Raw genomic sequence first — 18,446 nt, forward strand, 5'->3', positions numbered from 1 at the left:
AAACTGTCAACACACCCAAAGTCTCCCCCAATATCCTACCTCTCTTAGTAGTAAGAAATAAAGTGGTCTCTTAAGGAAGGATAAGGAGGTGAGCTCGTTTATTGTGTCCTGCTCCCTTGTATAGAATGGAATAGAAGCCCCAACTTATCTGCACTGATAAGAAAAAGTTTTTAACGAAACTTGGTTATACATATGTTTTCTTTTTAAATGTTCCTTTAAAAGTATAAAAACATGTCTATCTCCATATACATGTGCAATAATACATTAACCTAAAAAACCATGTTCTAAGAAACATCTCCCTCCTCATAAATTAGCGATATGCGGCTTCAAACTAAAACAAATTGAAAATGCGTAGGTAATCGGTATCAAAGTGCAAATAAAGTCTCTGTGCATTCAAAACCAATAAACTGTGAATTCATAACCAAACAATATCAATAAAGTGCAAAATAAAGTCTCTCTGAAGTTTTCAATTTAAAATACCACAAAGTGCTTCAATAAAGTGCTGAAACAATGATGGTGTTTTCACACAGCATTTGGTGGTCACACATGCTCCCCTTCTGAACACCTCACTCACCGAACATCTTTGACTCCTTATTTTTGATAAGTGGGTCAATATGCACTTAAGATATATTTCCTCCTCTGCACTGTACCTCTGGGTCTTTCCACAAGGTTTTTTTAAAATTTCCACCACTCCAACTTTTCCTCAGGGTCAGATATGCAAAAGAAGAAATCGTGAGGCAGCTTCCAGCAGTGTAAGACTGCTTTAGTTTTACATTAAAAAAAAAAAAAAAAAAAAACACTAAAAATCCACTTACACAACGTACACTATTATATTACCAAATGTATTGGGATGCCCATCTTTACACGCACATAAACTATAATGGAGCCCAGCCTTAGTCCGTAGGCCTCAATACTGAGTTGGCCCACCCTCTGAAGCTATAACAGCCTTAACTCTTCTGGGAAGGCTGTCCACAAGGTTTAGGAGTGTGTCTATGGGAATGTTTGACCATTCTTCCAGAAGCGCATTTGTGAAATCAGGCACTTATGTCAGACGAGAAGGCCTGGCTCACAGTCTCCGCTCTAACTCATCCCAAAGGTGTTCTTTCAGGTTGAGGTCAGGACTGTGCAGTCCAGTTAAGATCCTCCACCCCAACCTCGCTCATCCATGTCTTTATGAACCTTGCTTTATTCACTGGTGTGCAGTCAAGTTGGAACAGGAAAGGGCCATCCCCAAACTGTTCCCACAAAATTTGGAGCAAAAAATTGTCCAAAATGTTTTGGTATGCTGACACCTTAAGAATTCACTTCATTGGAACTAAGGGGCCAAGCCCAACCCATAAAAAACAACCCCACACCATAATCCCCCCTCCACCAAACTTTACACTTGGCCAGAAGTGCAAGAGTGGAAGTGAGGTAAGACGCTCCGCCCAATGCGCTGCATCGTAGAAATGTAATCAGGTATGGGTCTTGCACTTTACTAATACTGATTGCATATGTATTTTCACTTTATTTAGTTTAAAGCAGCATACTGCTAATTTATGAGGAGGGAGGTGTTTTGTAGTACATGGTTTAGTTCTTTTGTTTTTAGGTTAATATGTGTTATTGCACGTGTATATGGAGATAAATATGTTTTTTAGTTGTGTATATTCATAAGAGGAAGGTGTATTGTTGTACACATAACATAGTATCACACAACACATACTCTTTATAGTTTTACTTATACCCTGTCCTGGATATAAGCACAGTGTTTGGGCAGCTGTAATTCAATATCTTTTGTGGTTTTTCATAGCACAGATACAGTGAAGGAAATAAGTATTTGATCCCCTGCTGATTTTGAATGTTTGCCCACTCACAAAGAATTGATCAGTCTAAAAATCGAATGGTAGGTGTATTGTAACACAGAGACAGAATAGCAACAAAAAATTCAAAAGAAATGCATGTCTAACAAATTCTGCACTGATTTGCATGTTCATGAGGGAAATAAGTATTTGATCTCCTTCACAAAACATGACTTAGTACTTGGTGACAAATCCCTTGTTGGCAATCACAGCGGTCAGACGTTTCCTGTAGTTGGCCACCAGGTTTGCACACATCTCAGGAGGGATTTTGGCCCACTCCTCTTGGCAGATCCTTTCCAAGTCATTAAGGTTTGGTGGCTGACATTTGGCAACTCAAACTTTCAGCTCCCTCTACAGATTTTCAATCGGATTAAGGTCTGGAGACTGGTTAGGCCACTCCAGGACCTTAATGTACTTCTTCTTGAGCCACTCCTTTGTTGCCTTGGCAGTGTGTTTTGGGTCATTGTCATGCTGGAACACTCATCCACGACCCATTTTAAATGCCCTGGCTGAGGGAAGAAGGTTTTCACCCAAGATTTGACAGTACATTGCTTTATCCATCGTCCCTTTCATGAGGTACAGTTGTCCTGTCCCCTTAGCAGAAAAACACCCCCAAAGCAGAATGTTTCCACCACCATGTTTGACAGTTGGGATGGTGTTTTTGGGGTCATAGGCAGCATTCCTCCTCCTCCAAACACGGCGTGTTGAGTTGATGCCAAACAGCTCGATTTTGGGCTCATCTGACCACAACATTTTCAACCAGTCCTCCTCTGCATCATTCAGATGTTCAGTGGCATACTTCAGACGGGCCTGGACATGTACTTTCTTGAGCAGAGGGACCTTGTGGGCACTGCAGGATTTCAAACCTTGTCGGCGTAGAGTATTACCAATTGTTTTCTTGGTGACTGTAGTCCCAGCTGCCTGGAGATTATTGACAAGATCCTCACGTGTAGTTCTGGGATGTGATTCCTTACTGTTCTCATGATCATTGACACTCCACGAGGTGAGATCTTGCATGGTGCACTAGACCTAGGGAGACTGACAGTTTTGTGTTTCTTCCACTTGCAAATGATTGCACCAACTGTTGTCACCTTCTCACCAAGCTGTTTGGCAATAGTTTTGTAGCCCAGTACAACTTTGTGTAGGTCTACAATCTTGTCCCTGACATCGTTGGACAGCTCTTTGGTCTTTGCCATGGTGGAGAGTTTGGAATCTGATTGTTTGATTGCTCCTGTGGACAGGTGCCTTTTATAGAGGTAACAAAATGAGATTAGCAGCACTCCCTTTAAGAGACTGCTTCTAATCTCAGCTTGTTACCTGTATGAAAGACACCAGGTAAGCAGAAATCCTGCTGAATGATAGGGGATCAAATACATATTCCCCTCATGAACATGCAAATCACTGTATAATTTGTTAGACATGCATTTCTTTTGAATTTTTTGTTGCTATTCTATCTCTCAGTATTACAATACACCTACCATTCGATTTTTAGACTGATAATTTCTTTGTGAGTGGGCATTCAAAATCAGCAGGGGATCAAATACTTATTTCCTTCACTTTATAGTCATTCACGTTTTCTATTAAAAGTACCTTTAAATGTTCTCAGAAGTGATAAACAGCAATTGGGTTTAGTTTCAGTTACTTACACAAGCCAGTTTAAACAAAGTAACATCATCAAAGTGAAGCAGTAATGTCATTAATCACACACTTTTCATATCACTTTAGGGAGAAAGGGAGCTTTTATAAGATAGCCTGTAAAAAATGTAATATCTGTAATAAAACATACTCTTTGATAGGAAGCTTGTATATATAATGGCTAGAACTATTGGAGTCAACTTACTAGACATAGGGCCCTAACTCTGCGCCCCCAATATCACTAAAGTGAATATAATGCGACAGAAATCTGTCAAACTGCAGACTTGCGACAGGAGATGACCAGAGACACTGGGGACCTGCTTCAAGAGACTGTCAGGGACTAGATATATGCTACATGAGACTGCTAGAGATCACTGCTATGAAAGCCCATTTACAAATGAATGTAAAGAGAAAAGAAATGGAGAGCAGAAAAGTAAGACACTGTGAAAAAAATAAAATAAAGCAAACTATTTAACTAGAAGGCAGCATAAAGAATAGCTTTTTCTTCACTGGCTTAAGTAAGCACCAAAAAAAAAAAAAAAACAGAAAAAAACCCCCACAGAATGTTATCTGCAGGGGCCTTGAGACCACATAGTAAATGCCAAAGGGCTGAAGGTTGGGAACCTAGAGGCTAGGCTAGAATCTGTAATGCAACATAATGATACAACAACCTTAGGTGAGATTCTTGGCTCTGGGATCCGTTCCTGAGTTTTCTTTTCTTCAAATTTAGTTGATGATGCTTCTCTGTGAGCAGCAGACTCTCTGGAAGGTGTAGGCTGTACAACTACCTGGCTTGGAGTGATGACAGGTGCAGACACTGGTCGAGGGTTGCGTTCAGGGGTGGGCACCGCAGCTGTGAAACATAACAAGGGAGATTAGAAGGTCACTCTACATTGGGGAATAGCCCTAACAATGGCCTAGAAATAAGTTAGGGTTGTAACTCAATTGCTACTGACTGTTTAAGCCACAAAATGTATGCATGATGTCAAATATGAACTGTCATTTGGTATAAAAAAAAAAAAAACTGGGCTGATCTAGATCACAGGTACCATATTTTGGTAAAAAGAAAAACATGCCCCCCATTTGTTACTTTACAAGCAAGGTGCAGAGCATTTAGTAAACATGCAAAAGAATTCACAAAGCAACTAAGCTGATAACCACCAGCAAACCATGTTAGGACCAAAGCACTTCAGAAACTTTATATAACGTTTTCAGGCGAAAAATACAGTTGAAAAATATGTGGACTGGTACTGTGCAATGGTGTAGGACTACTGCTAACACCTACAACACTTTAACTAGAATTTGTTAAGTAAATGTAAACATAAGGGTGTAGCGCTGCTACTATTAAGTAAAAAATATATTAAAATGGTGCAGCCCCCTCCAAATGGGAGTTGATATAAGTGCTTGGTACTCAATGTGATGAATCTAAATCCTTTTGACATTGGAAATCCACTCCGTACTACAAGACACCTTCCCCCTTACATGTCCATCAGAGAAAATATAACAATACGTGCTAAAATAAAATGTTGTGAAGAATCCCTCCGTCCTACGGAGCACCTTCCAGTATTTAGAGATGGACCAAGTGAGTCAAGCGGTAACTACAAAAACCTCATCAACTTATTCCACAATGTCAATGTAAGTGGAATCAAACCTCCTTCCTCCTTTACAAAATGAGAAGTGAATAACCAATACCTCCCCCCTGAGTAGACGTACCTAAATTAGGTACTATAGTACACCTCCCCCAAAAGATATGTCTCATGAGATATCCCTTCAATCTGTGAGGCTCCTATGTGGTCACCACATTTGTTCTATGGCTCCGCCAAACTGGTTCCCTTTCTGCTCCACATCAGCATCACAAATGGGACATAAAGTGCCATAGTGACTGCAGAGTGGAATACTCTGCGAAGCTTCCTCATTTCTCTGGCATATTCCCCTATGGTCCGGTACAAGTATGAAGATCTGGTATATTCCCTAACAGTTTGGCTTATGGAAGATCAGAGAGTTTGATATCGGAGGGGCATACACAGTCCACCCGAAGCAGATTAGAGAGCTACACAAGTGTGTTAGACCCACTGGCAACAGTGAGGTGAGTGCGGTGAAAAAGGGGGAGCACGTGTGGAAGCAAAAGTTTTTTCTCATCACTTACAGCGCACTGAAGCACAAGAAATGTGCCCTATGGACTAGATTTGTTTTTGAATTGTTTTACGCACGGATAATTTACCTGTACATTATTATTGTATATTGTTTATTAATCACTTGCAGTTGTGCACACTAACATATCTTTTGGGGGAGGTGCACTATAGTGCCACATTTAGGTACGCCTACTCAGGGGGGAGGTATTGGTTATTCACTTCTCATTTTGTAAAGGAGGAAGGAGGTTTGATTTCACTTACATTCACATTGTGGAATAAGTTGAGATTTTTGATTCACTTGGACCATCTCTAAATAGAAGAAGGTGCTCCGTAGGATGGAGAGAGTCTTCACATTTTATTTTAGCACGTATTATATTTTCTCTAATTGACACACTATGGGTATAGGAAAGGAGAAGATGTCTTGTAGTACAGAGTGGATTTCCAATGTCAAAAGGATTTAGATTAATCAAACTGAGTACTAAGCACTTCTATCAACTCCCAGTGGGGGGGGGGGGGGGGGGGACTGCACCATTTTTATATATATTTTACATTATGGGAGCAGCGCTACTCCCTTATGTTTACAAAAATACAGTTGGTTGATACTGTGGGCAATAATAAGAATAAATAATGTTTTCGAGCCTCTTAGCATTAATATATTTTAATAACCAAATATAAGCATCTGCTCTTCTGTAGCATAATTTTATTGGGGACTGGTTGTTTTTGACAAAATCACATAACCATTGCTTGAAAAACAACACAATTCTATTACTAAATTTCAGGATGGCCTTTCAAAGGGTTTTAACGTGTTTTAAAATCCCTGACATATAAAGCAGGGCACTTAATTTTGAAATAGTGGACCATCACTATAAACCACAATCCCACCAACTGTATTGTGAGGCGTGTAAATGGCACAATATTTATCAAGAACCTCTCTATGCAGGAAAATCATATCCGTGTGGACAGAACTTTCTCATCTGCTGGGTATCTAGGGAACATAAAAGCTCAGTAGGAAAATAAAAAGTATGTGCCATATTAGCCAGCCAGAAGAAACTAATTTCATGCACTTTTCAGAAATAAGTCACATAACACATAGTACCTAGTTGGCCTAAAAAAACAGAGGTATTTCATTTAACACCACACCTAAAATATAATTGATCATTCATAAATGGTTGCTGCATCTAGTATCTTCTATGTTAAAATGTTCTTCCTCAGATATTAGCTGAAGGCACAGACAAGTCATGGTGCCGCAGATCTTTATTTCAGGCATGATGTGATGTGAAATCAAATGTTTAGATGATTAGCAAACAAAAAAACACTTGAAATATAGATTTTATTTATATATAAAAAGCAGCATAGTCTGGCACACAGGGGCTTGGGTTATAAAAGCCAACAATCTCAGCCTCCACACAATGGTACCTGGCTGCTTAGTTTCCACATCTACTATATGGAGGTGCTCAACGCCATTTATCTCTTCCGGCCTCTTGAGGACAGACTGGTCAATATTTTTGAATGTGATCTCTTCTGGAAACAAGTTTGTAAACAACAAGTGTGACAGAGACATTGTTGTAATGCCACACACCAGCTAAGCAACCAAAAGAAAAACACTTTCATTGCAACAGGTGAGGGCCACATTATTTAAGGCTGCTTTCACACTGAGGAGTTTTTCAAACGTTTTTGCATTACAAAAGCACCTGAAAAGCTCAATAAAACTGCTTCCCTGTGTATATGAATGTATATCTATGTATGTTTTCACACTGAGGCATTGCACTTGTGGTGCGGTGTAAAAACTTCTGCTTGCAGCTTCTCTGAGGTATGTTTGGAAAGTTAAAAAAAAAAAGCCCCAACAATGCCTCTTCCCATTGAAATCAAGGGAAAATGCATAAAATAAACCTGAAAAGCGACCCAAACACCTCTGAGAAGCGTTTTTGGTGCAGTTTTTAAGTCATGTGTCCTTTAAAAACGCCCAGAAAAATCGCACGGTACGTATATTGTAACACTGACAGACAGAATAGCAACAAAAAATTCAAAAGAAATGCATGTCTAACAAATTATGCACTGATTTGCATGTTCATGAGGGAAATAAGTATTTGATCCCCTATCATTCAGCAGGATTTCTGGCTACCAGGTGTCTTTCTTACAGGTAACAAGCTGAGATTAGAAGCAGTCGCTCATTTTGTTACCTGTATAAAAGACACCTGTCCACAGGAGCAATCAAACAATCAGATTCCAAACTCTCCACCATGGCAAAGACCAAAGAGCTGTCCAAGGATGTCAGGGACAAGATTGTAGACCTACACAAGGCTGTACTGGGCTACCAAACTATTGCCAAGCAGCTTGGTGAGAAGGTGACAACAGTTGGTGCAATCATTTGCAAATGGGAGAAACACAAAACAACTGTCAGTCTCCCTAGGTCTGGTGCACCATGCAAGGTCTCACCTCGTGGAGTGTCAATGGTCAAGAGAACAGTGAGGAATCATCCCAGACCACATGTGTGCTGCCTATGACCCCAAAAACACCATACCAACTGTCAAACATGGTGGTGGAAACATTCTGCTTTGGGGGTGTTTTTCTGCTAAGGGGACAGGACAGCTGCACCGCATCAAAGGGACAATGGATGGGGCAATGTACTGTCAAATCTTGGGTGAGAACCTTCTTCCCTCAGCCAGGGCATTGCAAATGGGTCGTGGATGGGTGTTCCAGCATGACAATGACCCAAAACAAATGGCCAAGGCAACAAAGGAGTGGCTGAAAAAGAAGCACATTAAAATCCTGGAGTAGCCTAGCCAGTATCTAGACCTTAATCCGATTGAAAATCTGTGGAGGGAGCTGAAAGTTCAAGTTGCCAAACATCAGCCACCAAACCTTAATGACTTGGAGAGGATATGCCAAGAGGAGTGGGCCAAAATCCCTCGAGATGTGTGCAAACCTGGTGGCCAACTACAGGAAACATCTGACCTCTGTGATTGCTAACAGGGGATTTGCCACCAAGTACTAAGTCATGTTTTGTGAAGGGCATCAAATACTTATTTCCCTCATGAACATGCAAATCAGTGCATAATTTGTTAGACATGCATTTCTTTTGAATTTTTTGTTGCTATTCTGTCTCGCAGTGTTACTATACACCTACCATTTGATTTTTAGACTGATCATTTCTTTGTGAGTGGGCAAACATTCAAACTCAGCAGGGGATCAAATACTTATTTCCTTCACTGTAATTGTACAATCCAAAACATACAGTGCCTTGAAAAAGTATTCAATCCCCTTGAAATTTTCCACATTTTGTCATGTTACCACCAAAAACGTAAATGTATCTTATTGGGATTTTATGTGATAGACCAACACAACGTGGCACAGAATTGTGAAGTGGAAGGAAAATGATAAATGGTTTTCAAAATTTTCCACAAATAAATATCTGAAAAAGTGTGCCGTGCATTTTTATTCAGACCCCTTTACTCTAATACCCCTAACTAAAATCTAGTGGAACCAATTGTCTTCAGAAGTCACCTCATTATTAAATAGAGCCCACATGTGTGTAATTTAATCTCAGAATAAATACAGCTGTTCTGTGAAGCCCTCTCTTTGTTAGAGAACATTAGTGAACAAACAGCATCATGAAGACCAAGGAACACACCAGACAGCTCAGGGAGAAGTCGTGGAGAATTTTAAAGCAGGGTTAGGTTATAAAAAAAAATATCCCAAGCTTTGAACATCTCAAGGAGCACTGTTCAATCCATCATCTAAAAATGGAAAGAGTATGGCACTACTGTAAACCTACCAAGACATGGCCATCCACCTAAACTGACAGGCCGGGCAAGGAGAGCAATAGTCAGTGAAACAGCCAAGAGGCTCATGGTAACTCTGGAGGAGCTGCAGAGATCCACAGCTCAGGTAGGAGAATCTGTCCACAGGACAACTATTAGTCATGCACTCCACAAATCTGGCCTTTATGAAAGAGTAGCAAGGAGAAAGCCAATGTTGAAAAAGCCAAAGGAAGTCCTGTGTGCAGTTTGCGAGAAGCCACGTGGGGAGACACAGCAAACATGCGGAAAAAGGTGCTCTGGTCAGATGAGACAAAAATTTTACTTTTTGGCCTAAAAGCAAAATGCCACCATCCCCACTGTGAAACATGGTGGTGGCAAGATCATGTTGTGGGGATGTTTTCCTTCAGCAGGGACAGGGAAGCTGGTCAGAGTTGATGGGAAGATAGATGAAGCCAAATACAGGGCAATCTTAGAAGAAAACCTGTTAGAGTCTGCAAAAGACTTGAGACTGGGATGGAGGTTCACCTAAACATACAGCCAGAGCTACAATTAAATGGTTTAGATCAAAGCATATTCATGTGTTAGAATGGCCCAATCAAAGTCCAGACCGAAATCCAATTGAGAATTTGTGGCAAGACAAATTACTGTTCACAGACACATCCAATCTGACAGAGCTTGAGCTATTTTACAAAGAAGAATGGGTAAAAATGTCATTCTCTAGATGTGCAAAGCTGGTAGAGACATACCCAAAAAAGACTTGCAGCTGTAATTGCAGTAAAAGGTGGTTCTACAAAGTATTGACTCAAGGAGACTGAATACAAATGCACGCCACACTTCTCAGATATTTGTTAAAAAAAATTTTGAAAGCCATTTATCATTTTCCTTACACTTCACAATTGTGTGCCACTTTGTGTTGGTTTATCACATAAAATCCCCAAAAAATACATCAATGTTTTTGGTTGTAACATGACAAAATGTGGAAAATTTCAAGGGGTATGAATACTTTTTCAAGCCACTGTAAGAGAATTAAAGTGTATGTATAGCTAAAATACTTTTTTGTTAGTTTTATTAGAAGCAGGGAAGGGTCAAAACCGATAGTTTATTTGTTCACCTTCCCTTTCTGACCCAAAGATATGAAAGAAATCTCCACAAATGAGGGTAGCCCCACTGGAAGATTTTCCCTTACCTCTTGTTCCTCTAAAACACTGGATTCATCTCAATTTGAATATCAGTGACAATGGTCACTAGGACAAATAGAGGGGTGAATCTCCCTAACGGGGACACAGACTGCAATTCTATCCAAAAAACAAAAAGGTTTTTCCTAGAGATACACTTTAAAGTAAACATGTACTAAGAGGAATACAGGGGGATGCCATTCTGACCTGAAAAACCTACTTACCTATCTCTGACCTCAATACTTTAGGAATGACTGATAGGGTTAGTGATTCATAAAGTCAGGAACACTTATATGCATACTCATTACAGGTCACTGACTCTTTGGATTAACAAGATAGACTGGTAACTAGAGTTTTACAAAGGTGAGTCTATCAGTGGCAGCTTTTGTATCTATCCCGTATAATTTCATTTAACAAAATAACATTCTTAATTAAATAATTGGGTAAATGATATGTTAGCTCTAGCTCATTAGCCTCTAGCCTACTAAGCAATAAACAGTCACAAACAACATTATGGTTGAGAAAAGTTCAGAAAAGCTTTAAAGCACTGCAGCAAAAGACTATGGCATGTGCAAATAGTACAGAAATTATGACATTATCAGAGGCAACAAACAATTCAACATGTTAAGCCACACAGAGCCAATGAAGCTAAAGTGCTAAACTTCAGGTTTTGAAAAATGTATAGTGTATGCATGCTGTGATGGCAGAAACACATGCCCACCAAAACACTCTAGAATTAGTGCGGTCATCCAAATCTAAGTGTAATTACAAATTTTCTTTGTAACAGGTAATTAGCAAAGAAATGCTGTTTGCTACCCACTACTAATGTAATATAAACTTGTATAGGATCAGCTTGATACACTCTTGCAGTCCATAGCGTGTATCTACATAAAATATCACTCATGCTCTCATGTAGAGAACGTGGATTAATTCTTCTAAGGTATAAAGCCCCTTTCACACAGCTCAGCTGAGGTTTCCCTGCAGCGTGGGTGAAACGCAGTATACCTACATTTTTTGTGCAGGTGACCTGTGCATTCCCATAGACTTTTATTAGATTAGGAATTTTTGGTATATTTTCTGAAAGTGCACCAAAGATGCAGCATGCAGGACTTTCGTGTGCTTCCAGAAAATGCAGCAAAAACACCCCACCTAATAGAAGTCTAAGGGAAAGCATGAGTAACCTGCACAAAAACCACGGGTACCCACAGCAGGGCAGTGTGAAACCACCTTAATTCTACCATTATTCTACTAATATTATTATTTTGCTATGATATATGCAAATATAGTTGCACATCCACATTCTATCTTTCTGGTGGAGACAATACAGTGATCCCCATTCATTGACATATACCTGATGCACACTCTTCTAGAGATTGATGAAAGCAGGGTCAACTTTTGTATAATTTTCTTCATAGCTAATATGTTAAATACACTGCTCAAAAAGGAACACTTTGAAAACACATCAGATCTCAATAGGGAAAAATATCACGCTGGATATCTATACTAATATGGACTGGATAATGTGTTAGGAATCATAAGGATGTTTCATCGTTTGATGGAAATGAAAATTATCAACCTACAGAGAGGACTGAATTCCAAAACACCCCAAAAATCAAAGTGAAAAAATTATGCAGCAGGCTAGTCCATTTTGCTGAACTTTCATTGCAGCAACTCAAAATGGTACTCCGCAGTTTGTATGGCCCCCACGTGCTTGTATGCATGCCTGACAATGTCTGGGCATGCCCCTAATGAGACGATGGATGGTGTACTGGAGTATTTCTGCCCAGATTTGGACCAGGGCATCACTGAGCTCCTGGACAGTCTGAGGTGCAACCTGGCGTTTTGTCGGATGGACTGAAACATGATATCCCAGAGGTGTTCTATTGGATTTAGGTCAGGCGAGCGTGGGGGCCAATCAATGGTATCAATTCCTTCATCCTCCAGGAACTGCCTGCATACTCTCGCCACATGAGGCTGGCATTGTTTTGCACCAGGAGGAACCCAGGACCCACTGCACCAGCATAGGGTCTGACAATGGGTCCAAGGATTTCATCCCGATACCTAACGGCAGTCAAGGTGCCATTGTCTAGCCTGTAGAGGTCTGTGTGTCCCTCTATGCATATGCCTCAGCAGACCATCACTGACCCACCACCAAAACGGTCATGCTGAACGATGTTACAGGCAGCACAATGTTCTCCACGGCTTCTCCACACCCTTTCACGTCTGTCACATATGCTCAGGGTGAACCTGCTCTCATCTGTGAAAAGCACATTGCACCAGTGGTGGACCTGACAATTCTGGTGTTCAATGGCAAATGCCAATCAAGCTCCATGGTGCCGGTCAGTGAGCACAGGGACCACTAGAGTACATCGGGCCCTCAGGCCACCCTCATGAAGTCTGTTTCTGATTGTTTGGTCAGACATTCACACCTGTGGTCTGATGGAGGTAATTTTGTAAGGCACTTGTAGTGCTCATCCTGTTCCTACTTGCCCAAAGCAGCAGATACCGGTCCTGCTGATGGATTAAGAACCTTCTATGGCCCTGTCCAGGTTTCCCAGAGTATCTGCCTGTCTCCTGGAATCTCCTCCATACTCGAGACTGTGCTGGGAGACAAAGCAAACCTTCTGGCAATGGCACGTATTGATGTGCCATCCTGGAGGAGTTAGACTGCCTGTGCAACCTCTGAAGGGTATAGGTATCGCCTCATACTACCAGTAGTGACACTGGCCCCACCCAAATTCAAAACTAGTGAAAAACAGTCAGAAAAGAGGAGCAGGGGGGAAAAATGTCAGTGGCCTCACCCTGTAAAACCATTCCTGTTTTGGGGGTCGTCTCATTGTTGCCCATCTTGTGCACCTGTTGTTAATTTCATTGAAACCAAAGCAGCTAAAACGGATTAACAACCCCCTCTGCTACTTACTTGACCAGATCAATATCCCAGGAATTTAATTGACTTGCTGCTACTCTGATTAAAATGTGTTCCTTAAATTTTTGAGCAGTGTACATTAGAGTAGTATTAAACACTAAAGCAAACACTTATTATATTTCAACTTACAAATTCTTAGATGTGATGGCTTCATTAGTTTTCTTTTTTTAGGCTTTATTTTCACCTGGTGATCTGACTAGTAAGTCTGTTATCCTTCAACACAACAAACTGTCCTGCAGATATAACAGTGAGAGGGTTGATACAAACCATTTACCACTGACAAGGGTGCTTACAATGATCTGCGTTTTTTGTATTTATTTATGTAAAACCTTTATCCAAAAAGAAAGAAAACTGTTCCTGCAACTGCTTAAAAAGTGTGAGCTGGAGTTTAGCTTAAATTTTCAAGTGTATCTAAACCTGCTAGTGCATCTTATACTCCCCTTCCTCCAGATTAACAATGATGCTGTCCAAAGGTGTCTTTGTTGCTCCTTCATCAAAAGCTTAGGCACCCTAAGGCAGGAAGTGTGTTACTTGCCAGATCACCAGGTGAAAAAAGAGAAAAAAAGCCAAAAACAATAAAATTAATGCAGACACCACAAATAAGGATTAGTAAGCTGCAATATGCTAAATTTCTGGTTTTGGACAAAACACTGCTTTAAATAAGGAAGTCACCTAGAAGTATTAGGACATTTTAAGGAACACGTACCAATGTACCTATGCAACACTGCAGTCCTGCAGTTCTATAAACTAAGGCAAGGCAGATAGCTGTAGAATGCATAGGACAAAAAGCAGTATGTGCAGGCAGAAAACAGCCTAGAAACTGCCACATATACCTTTGTGAGACACCGTTGATTGTACAGTTGAAAATGGATTCTCTAACTCAAACACTTCCACGTCATTATCATCATCTTCTAGGGTTCTTAATTCAAATGAGGCATGCCTTTTCTTTGCTGAGGCAAAGATTAGCAAGAATTTGAATTTGCAAACGTTCAAACAAAACTACTGGTTAAAGAATGCATACTGTGTTGTAGTGGATAAAAGGGTAAACAGGAAGCATTTGAGATGACAGAAGCTGAACAAACACTATACATTTGGGAATAATAAAACGGATGTAAAGTGATTGTAAAGGCATAGTTTTTTTTTAATGAAATAACAAACATGTTATACCTACCTGATCTGTGCAATGGTTTTGCACAGAGCAGCCCCAATCCTCCTCTTCTCAAGTCCCCCGCTGGCGCTGCTAGCTCCTTTCCCCCATGAGTGCCCCATAGCAGCCGCTTGCTATGGGGACACTCATGCATACTCACACCCAAGCCAACTCTGTATGTCCATAAGACACACACAGCATAGCTCAGCTCCCCCCCCCCCCCCCCCTTACTGGCTGAGATTGAAAGCAGCAGCAGCTCTGCTGTGTCTGAACCAATGAGGATGGAGAGAGCTTAGAAAGCTGCTACTCTCATGAACATCGCTAGATCAAGATCAGACTCAGGTAAGTATTAAGGGGGCTGGAGGGGGAGCTGCATGCTGAAGGTTATTTATCTTCATGCATAGAATACATGAAGGTAAAGAACTTTAAGTTTTACAACCACTTTAAAGGCAAAACTTTTTTTTTAGTTTTGGATACTTTAGTTATAGAGTGCAGAGGGATTAGAATGCCTGTCAGGTTTCATTGCGGTCTGTGCCTCACGAGCTTCAATTTCCTTATTTCTCCTGTTTATCATTGAACGTGAAAGTAAAAGAAAATCCCTAATTTTGGGTTGTCCCCAGAAAAGTAAAAGAGAAGAAATCTTCCAGTGTGGACACTGTGGTTCTGTGATGTGGGGGGTCCCCAAGGAATTCCCTTAATTTGCATGGATTTCTTTTCACCTCCTGTTTGGCTATGGGATAGGAAGTGAAAGGGAAATCTCCACAATGGGATACAGATGATAAAAAAATCTCACAGATGCTATAACTTTCCCTTGCTCTATCCAAAATAAAAAAAAGTTTTGCCAAAAGTTCTACTCTAAGCATTCTTGGTAACAATAACAGTATGACATTAGGTACAAATATTTCCAGTCTTGATGTCAGTAAAAGTTAAAGTATACAGGATAAACTCAGGTGTGATGTTTGATTCTATCCATTCCATGGGGGGGGGGAAAAGAGATCATAAAAGTAAAATATTGCAGCAGGTAGTAGAGATCAACAATCACATTAAAAAAAAAAAAAAGCAGAATGCATCACAGGGAACATTTTCTCACCCAGGTAATTTATACAACCTATCTATGAAGGGCCTATATAAATATAAGACCACATCTGGTTGCCAGAACCAAGTACATGGGGGAAATATCTGTTAATTCCATTACATGTTCAAAAAGGGCAAAATACATTACTATGCCTACTGTACTAAATCAAATACTGCGAAACTACTATAATAAAACTAGAAGGACGATGCTATTAATCATCAGCATATGCAATTTGCAGCCTGTTGTCTTATGAAAATTTATATTGCAGAGTAAAGAATAATCTACAAAGTACATTAATCCATAAAAAACAAACAATCAAAAGTCATTTTTCACTCGTGTGGATTCAGAAAAATAAAATCAGATTGATGGCTGTAGGGTACAATCTGTGCACATTACTGCTGTAACTATGGTAAAAGAAGTATTTAAAAGTGTACTTAGGGTTATATAGTGTTAGGCTTTATCTTTAGATCAGGGGATCTGTGATGAGTGAACAACGAAGACTGCCACTGCTACCTCCTTAGCTCTTAGAATCTTAGCTCCTGGGCTGTCATAATGATGCTTTGTTTTCAATGCTCCGAATTTGTGATCAAGAACAAGCATACAGATAAGGAATTGTGACACTTTTCTGATACATATTTACACACTTGTTTGGGTTTCTGATTAAAAAATACCACAGTCAGACACAGCCAAGCAGCTTTCAGGAGGCCAGCAATGGAAGCCCCATATTTGCCTCATGACAGGGTCACTTTAAGGATTAATGTCGTTGGTTGGGGGTTAAGGGATAATTTAAAATCCAGCTCCAGGAAGAAATAAGATTTTTAAAGTTACTGTAAAATCCTTTTCTTATAATACATTAAAAGGAACACTGAAAGATGCAAGCAACTAGCTATGGTGATCACTCAGCGGGAGAAGTAGCTAGGAGTGCTGGCAGGGGAATCGAGAAGAGAAGGATCAGGGATGCTCTGTGCAATGGTTTTGCACAATGGTAAGTATGACATGTTTGTCATTTTAACAAAGAAAAAAAAATTACATTTACAATCACTTTAAGGAATAAGAAACAATAAGTATCAGACACAGGATGGCCAACGGCAATATATGTCCGCTGAAAATAAGCCAAAGCCAGAGACACCTCTACAGCAGACTGGAGAAAACCCTGAATGTACCCCACAACAGTGAAACTTACAAGCTTCACACCAGGCAAAAAACGTGTTGCTTGTACAATGGTACACCATCCTTGAAGTTGACTTTCTAGCCTTGAGGAGGGTATGAATTTCAGAATCAGAAAAACCCCTATCCCTCGGGTCTTTGGCCTCAACAGTCATGCCATTAAAGTCCAAACCAGTGTATCAGGATCACCTTCCTAATGAAGGGGGTCCTGTGCAACTCTGAAACGCTACTGCAATATGATCACATTAAGAAAAACTTTGGACTTTATTTGAAAATGTTTTTTAAACAGCCTGCGCAAAGCCACAGCTTGCTGTAGGTTAAAAAGTCCTGGGTACCCCAGAGGGAAATGGCAATGCTACCGAGAGGATTGTTGGCTTATACTAGAACACCTCTGTAGCCAGTTTGTGGCATGTTACCCCCAGTAGACAAGTGTCCCCATTACTTACAACGCCTGGACTTAAAGAAGTAGTAGTAGTAGTAGTAGTAATGTTCTCTGAATGTTGGAAGACAAACCATGGTTGAGGAGTCTTTAAGCAGGTGGTCATGTAGGTATCCCATGACATGGAGCAAGCACCTTTGAAAAATCACTGTGCAGAAGACAGTCCAAAAGGCAGGACAACAAATAAAGAGTGTTTGCCTCCCACAGCAAAGTGTAGGAAGTGATGGTGTGCAAGACAGATGGAAATTGTGATGAAGGCATCTTGGATGTCCACTGATAGTTGAAAATGGCTGTATTAGAAGAATACAACCTTCTTTTCCATGAAAAGTTTTGGTTGGTACTACTGTCTCATTTGGCTTGTATGTTTAACTGACCAAGATCATATAGTTCTTAAAGGACCAGCACATCTAAAACTGAACAGTCAGTTTTTGGTAAATGATAGAGGGGAAAGTAAATCTCCTGGTATTCATGAAACAGAAGTGAAAAGGAAGTGTACATTTTCCAATTAGTTTCACGGGCAACAATAAAACCTGACAGGTTCTAAGCTTTCCCTGCACTATGCAAACAGAACAAGAATATTCACCATGGCATTTCATGTTAATCGACAGATTCTGCCAACCCAAATGCTGGACATCCACATGATAGTTTTCTAGAAATTTCTAGCACTCTTAAATAGCATTTAACAATAAGGATTAAAACATCCTCCTAACATACCTCTCAAACAGATTATACGAATACATAAATGGCTGGTGATCATATTTGTCATGGAAATCTGGAGAGGGGTTATATTTCATTTTGGATCAGGAATACCTTTTATGTCAATGCAGAATGCAATACAGCAGTCTTTCACAATCTTTTTGTCCTAGGGGAACTCCTAAAATAAACTTAGGTATCAGGCAACCTTTACTAAATTCAATTCAATTGGGGATCAAATGAGAAAAACGGTCACAGTGGTGGTCAGAATGCCACCTTAAAATGATAATTGGTGTCATGCTTCTGGAGCTATGCAGGCACCATCAGATAGAAGGTCAACCAGCTACAGCTCATGGAACCTCTAGCAAGCTGTGGAGGAACTCTAAATGAGTGTTGAGAATGACTGCTCTACAGAAACTAGGACTAGCGCTCCTTGTCCCCGACGTTGATTCAGAACT

At 40.2% G+C, this 18,446-nt stretch overlaps 1 protein-coding gene across 19 annotated transcripts in view; it reads right to left on the minus strand.

Moving 5' to 3' along the window:
• The window catches only part of EPB41 (erythrocyte membrane protein band 4.1), a 290,966-nt gene that overhangs the window by 50,631 nt on the left and 221,889 nt on the right, over nucleotides 1–18,446 (minus strand). For 15 of the 19 annotated variants that reach the window (XM_089671906.1, XM_089671904.1, XM_089671912.1 and 12 more), the window contains exons 12-14: nucleotides 14,301–14,417; nucleotides 7,022–7,126; nucleotides 4,145–4,326 (exon numbers count right to left, since the gene is read on the minus strand). In XM_089671906.1, coding sequence (XP_089528032.1) covers nucleotides 4,145–4,326; nucleotides 7,022–7,126; nucleotides 14,301–14,417 — 404 coding nt within the window. The remainder of the gene's footprint in view (nucleotides 1–4,144; nucleotides 4,327–7,021; nucleotides 7,127–14,300; nucleotides 14,418–18,446) is intronic. The other 4 variants (XM_089671907.1, XM_089671915.1, XM_089671913.1 and 1 more) reach the window with 4 other exon arrangements.

This window comes from Staurois parvus, unplaced genomic scaffold (assembly GCF_062004578.1).
Source record: "Staurois parvus isolate SC_StPar_1 unplaced genomic scaffold, SC_StPar_1.0 ptg000115l, whole genome shotgun sequence".
In the NCBI taxonomy this organism is placed as follows: domain Eukaryota; kingdom Metazoa; phylum Chordata; class Amphibia; order Anura; family Ranidae; genus Staurois; species Staurois parvus.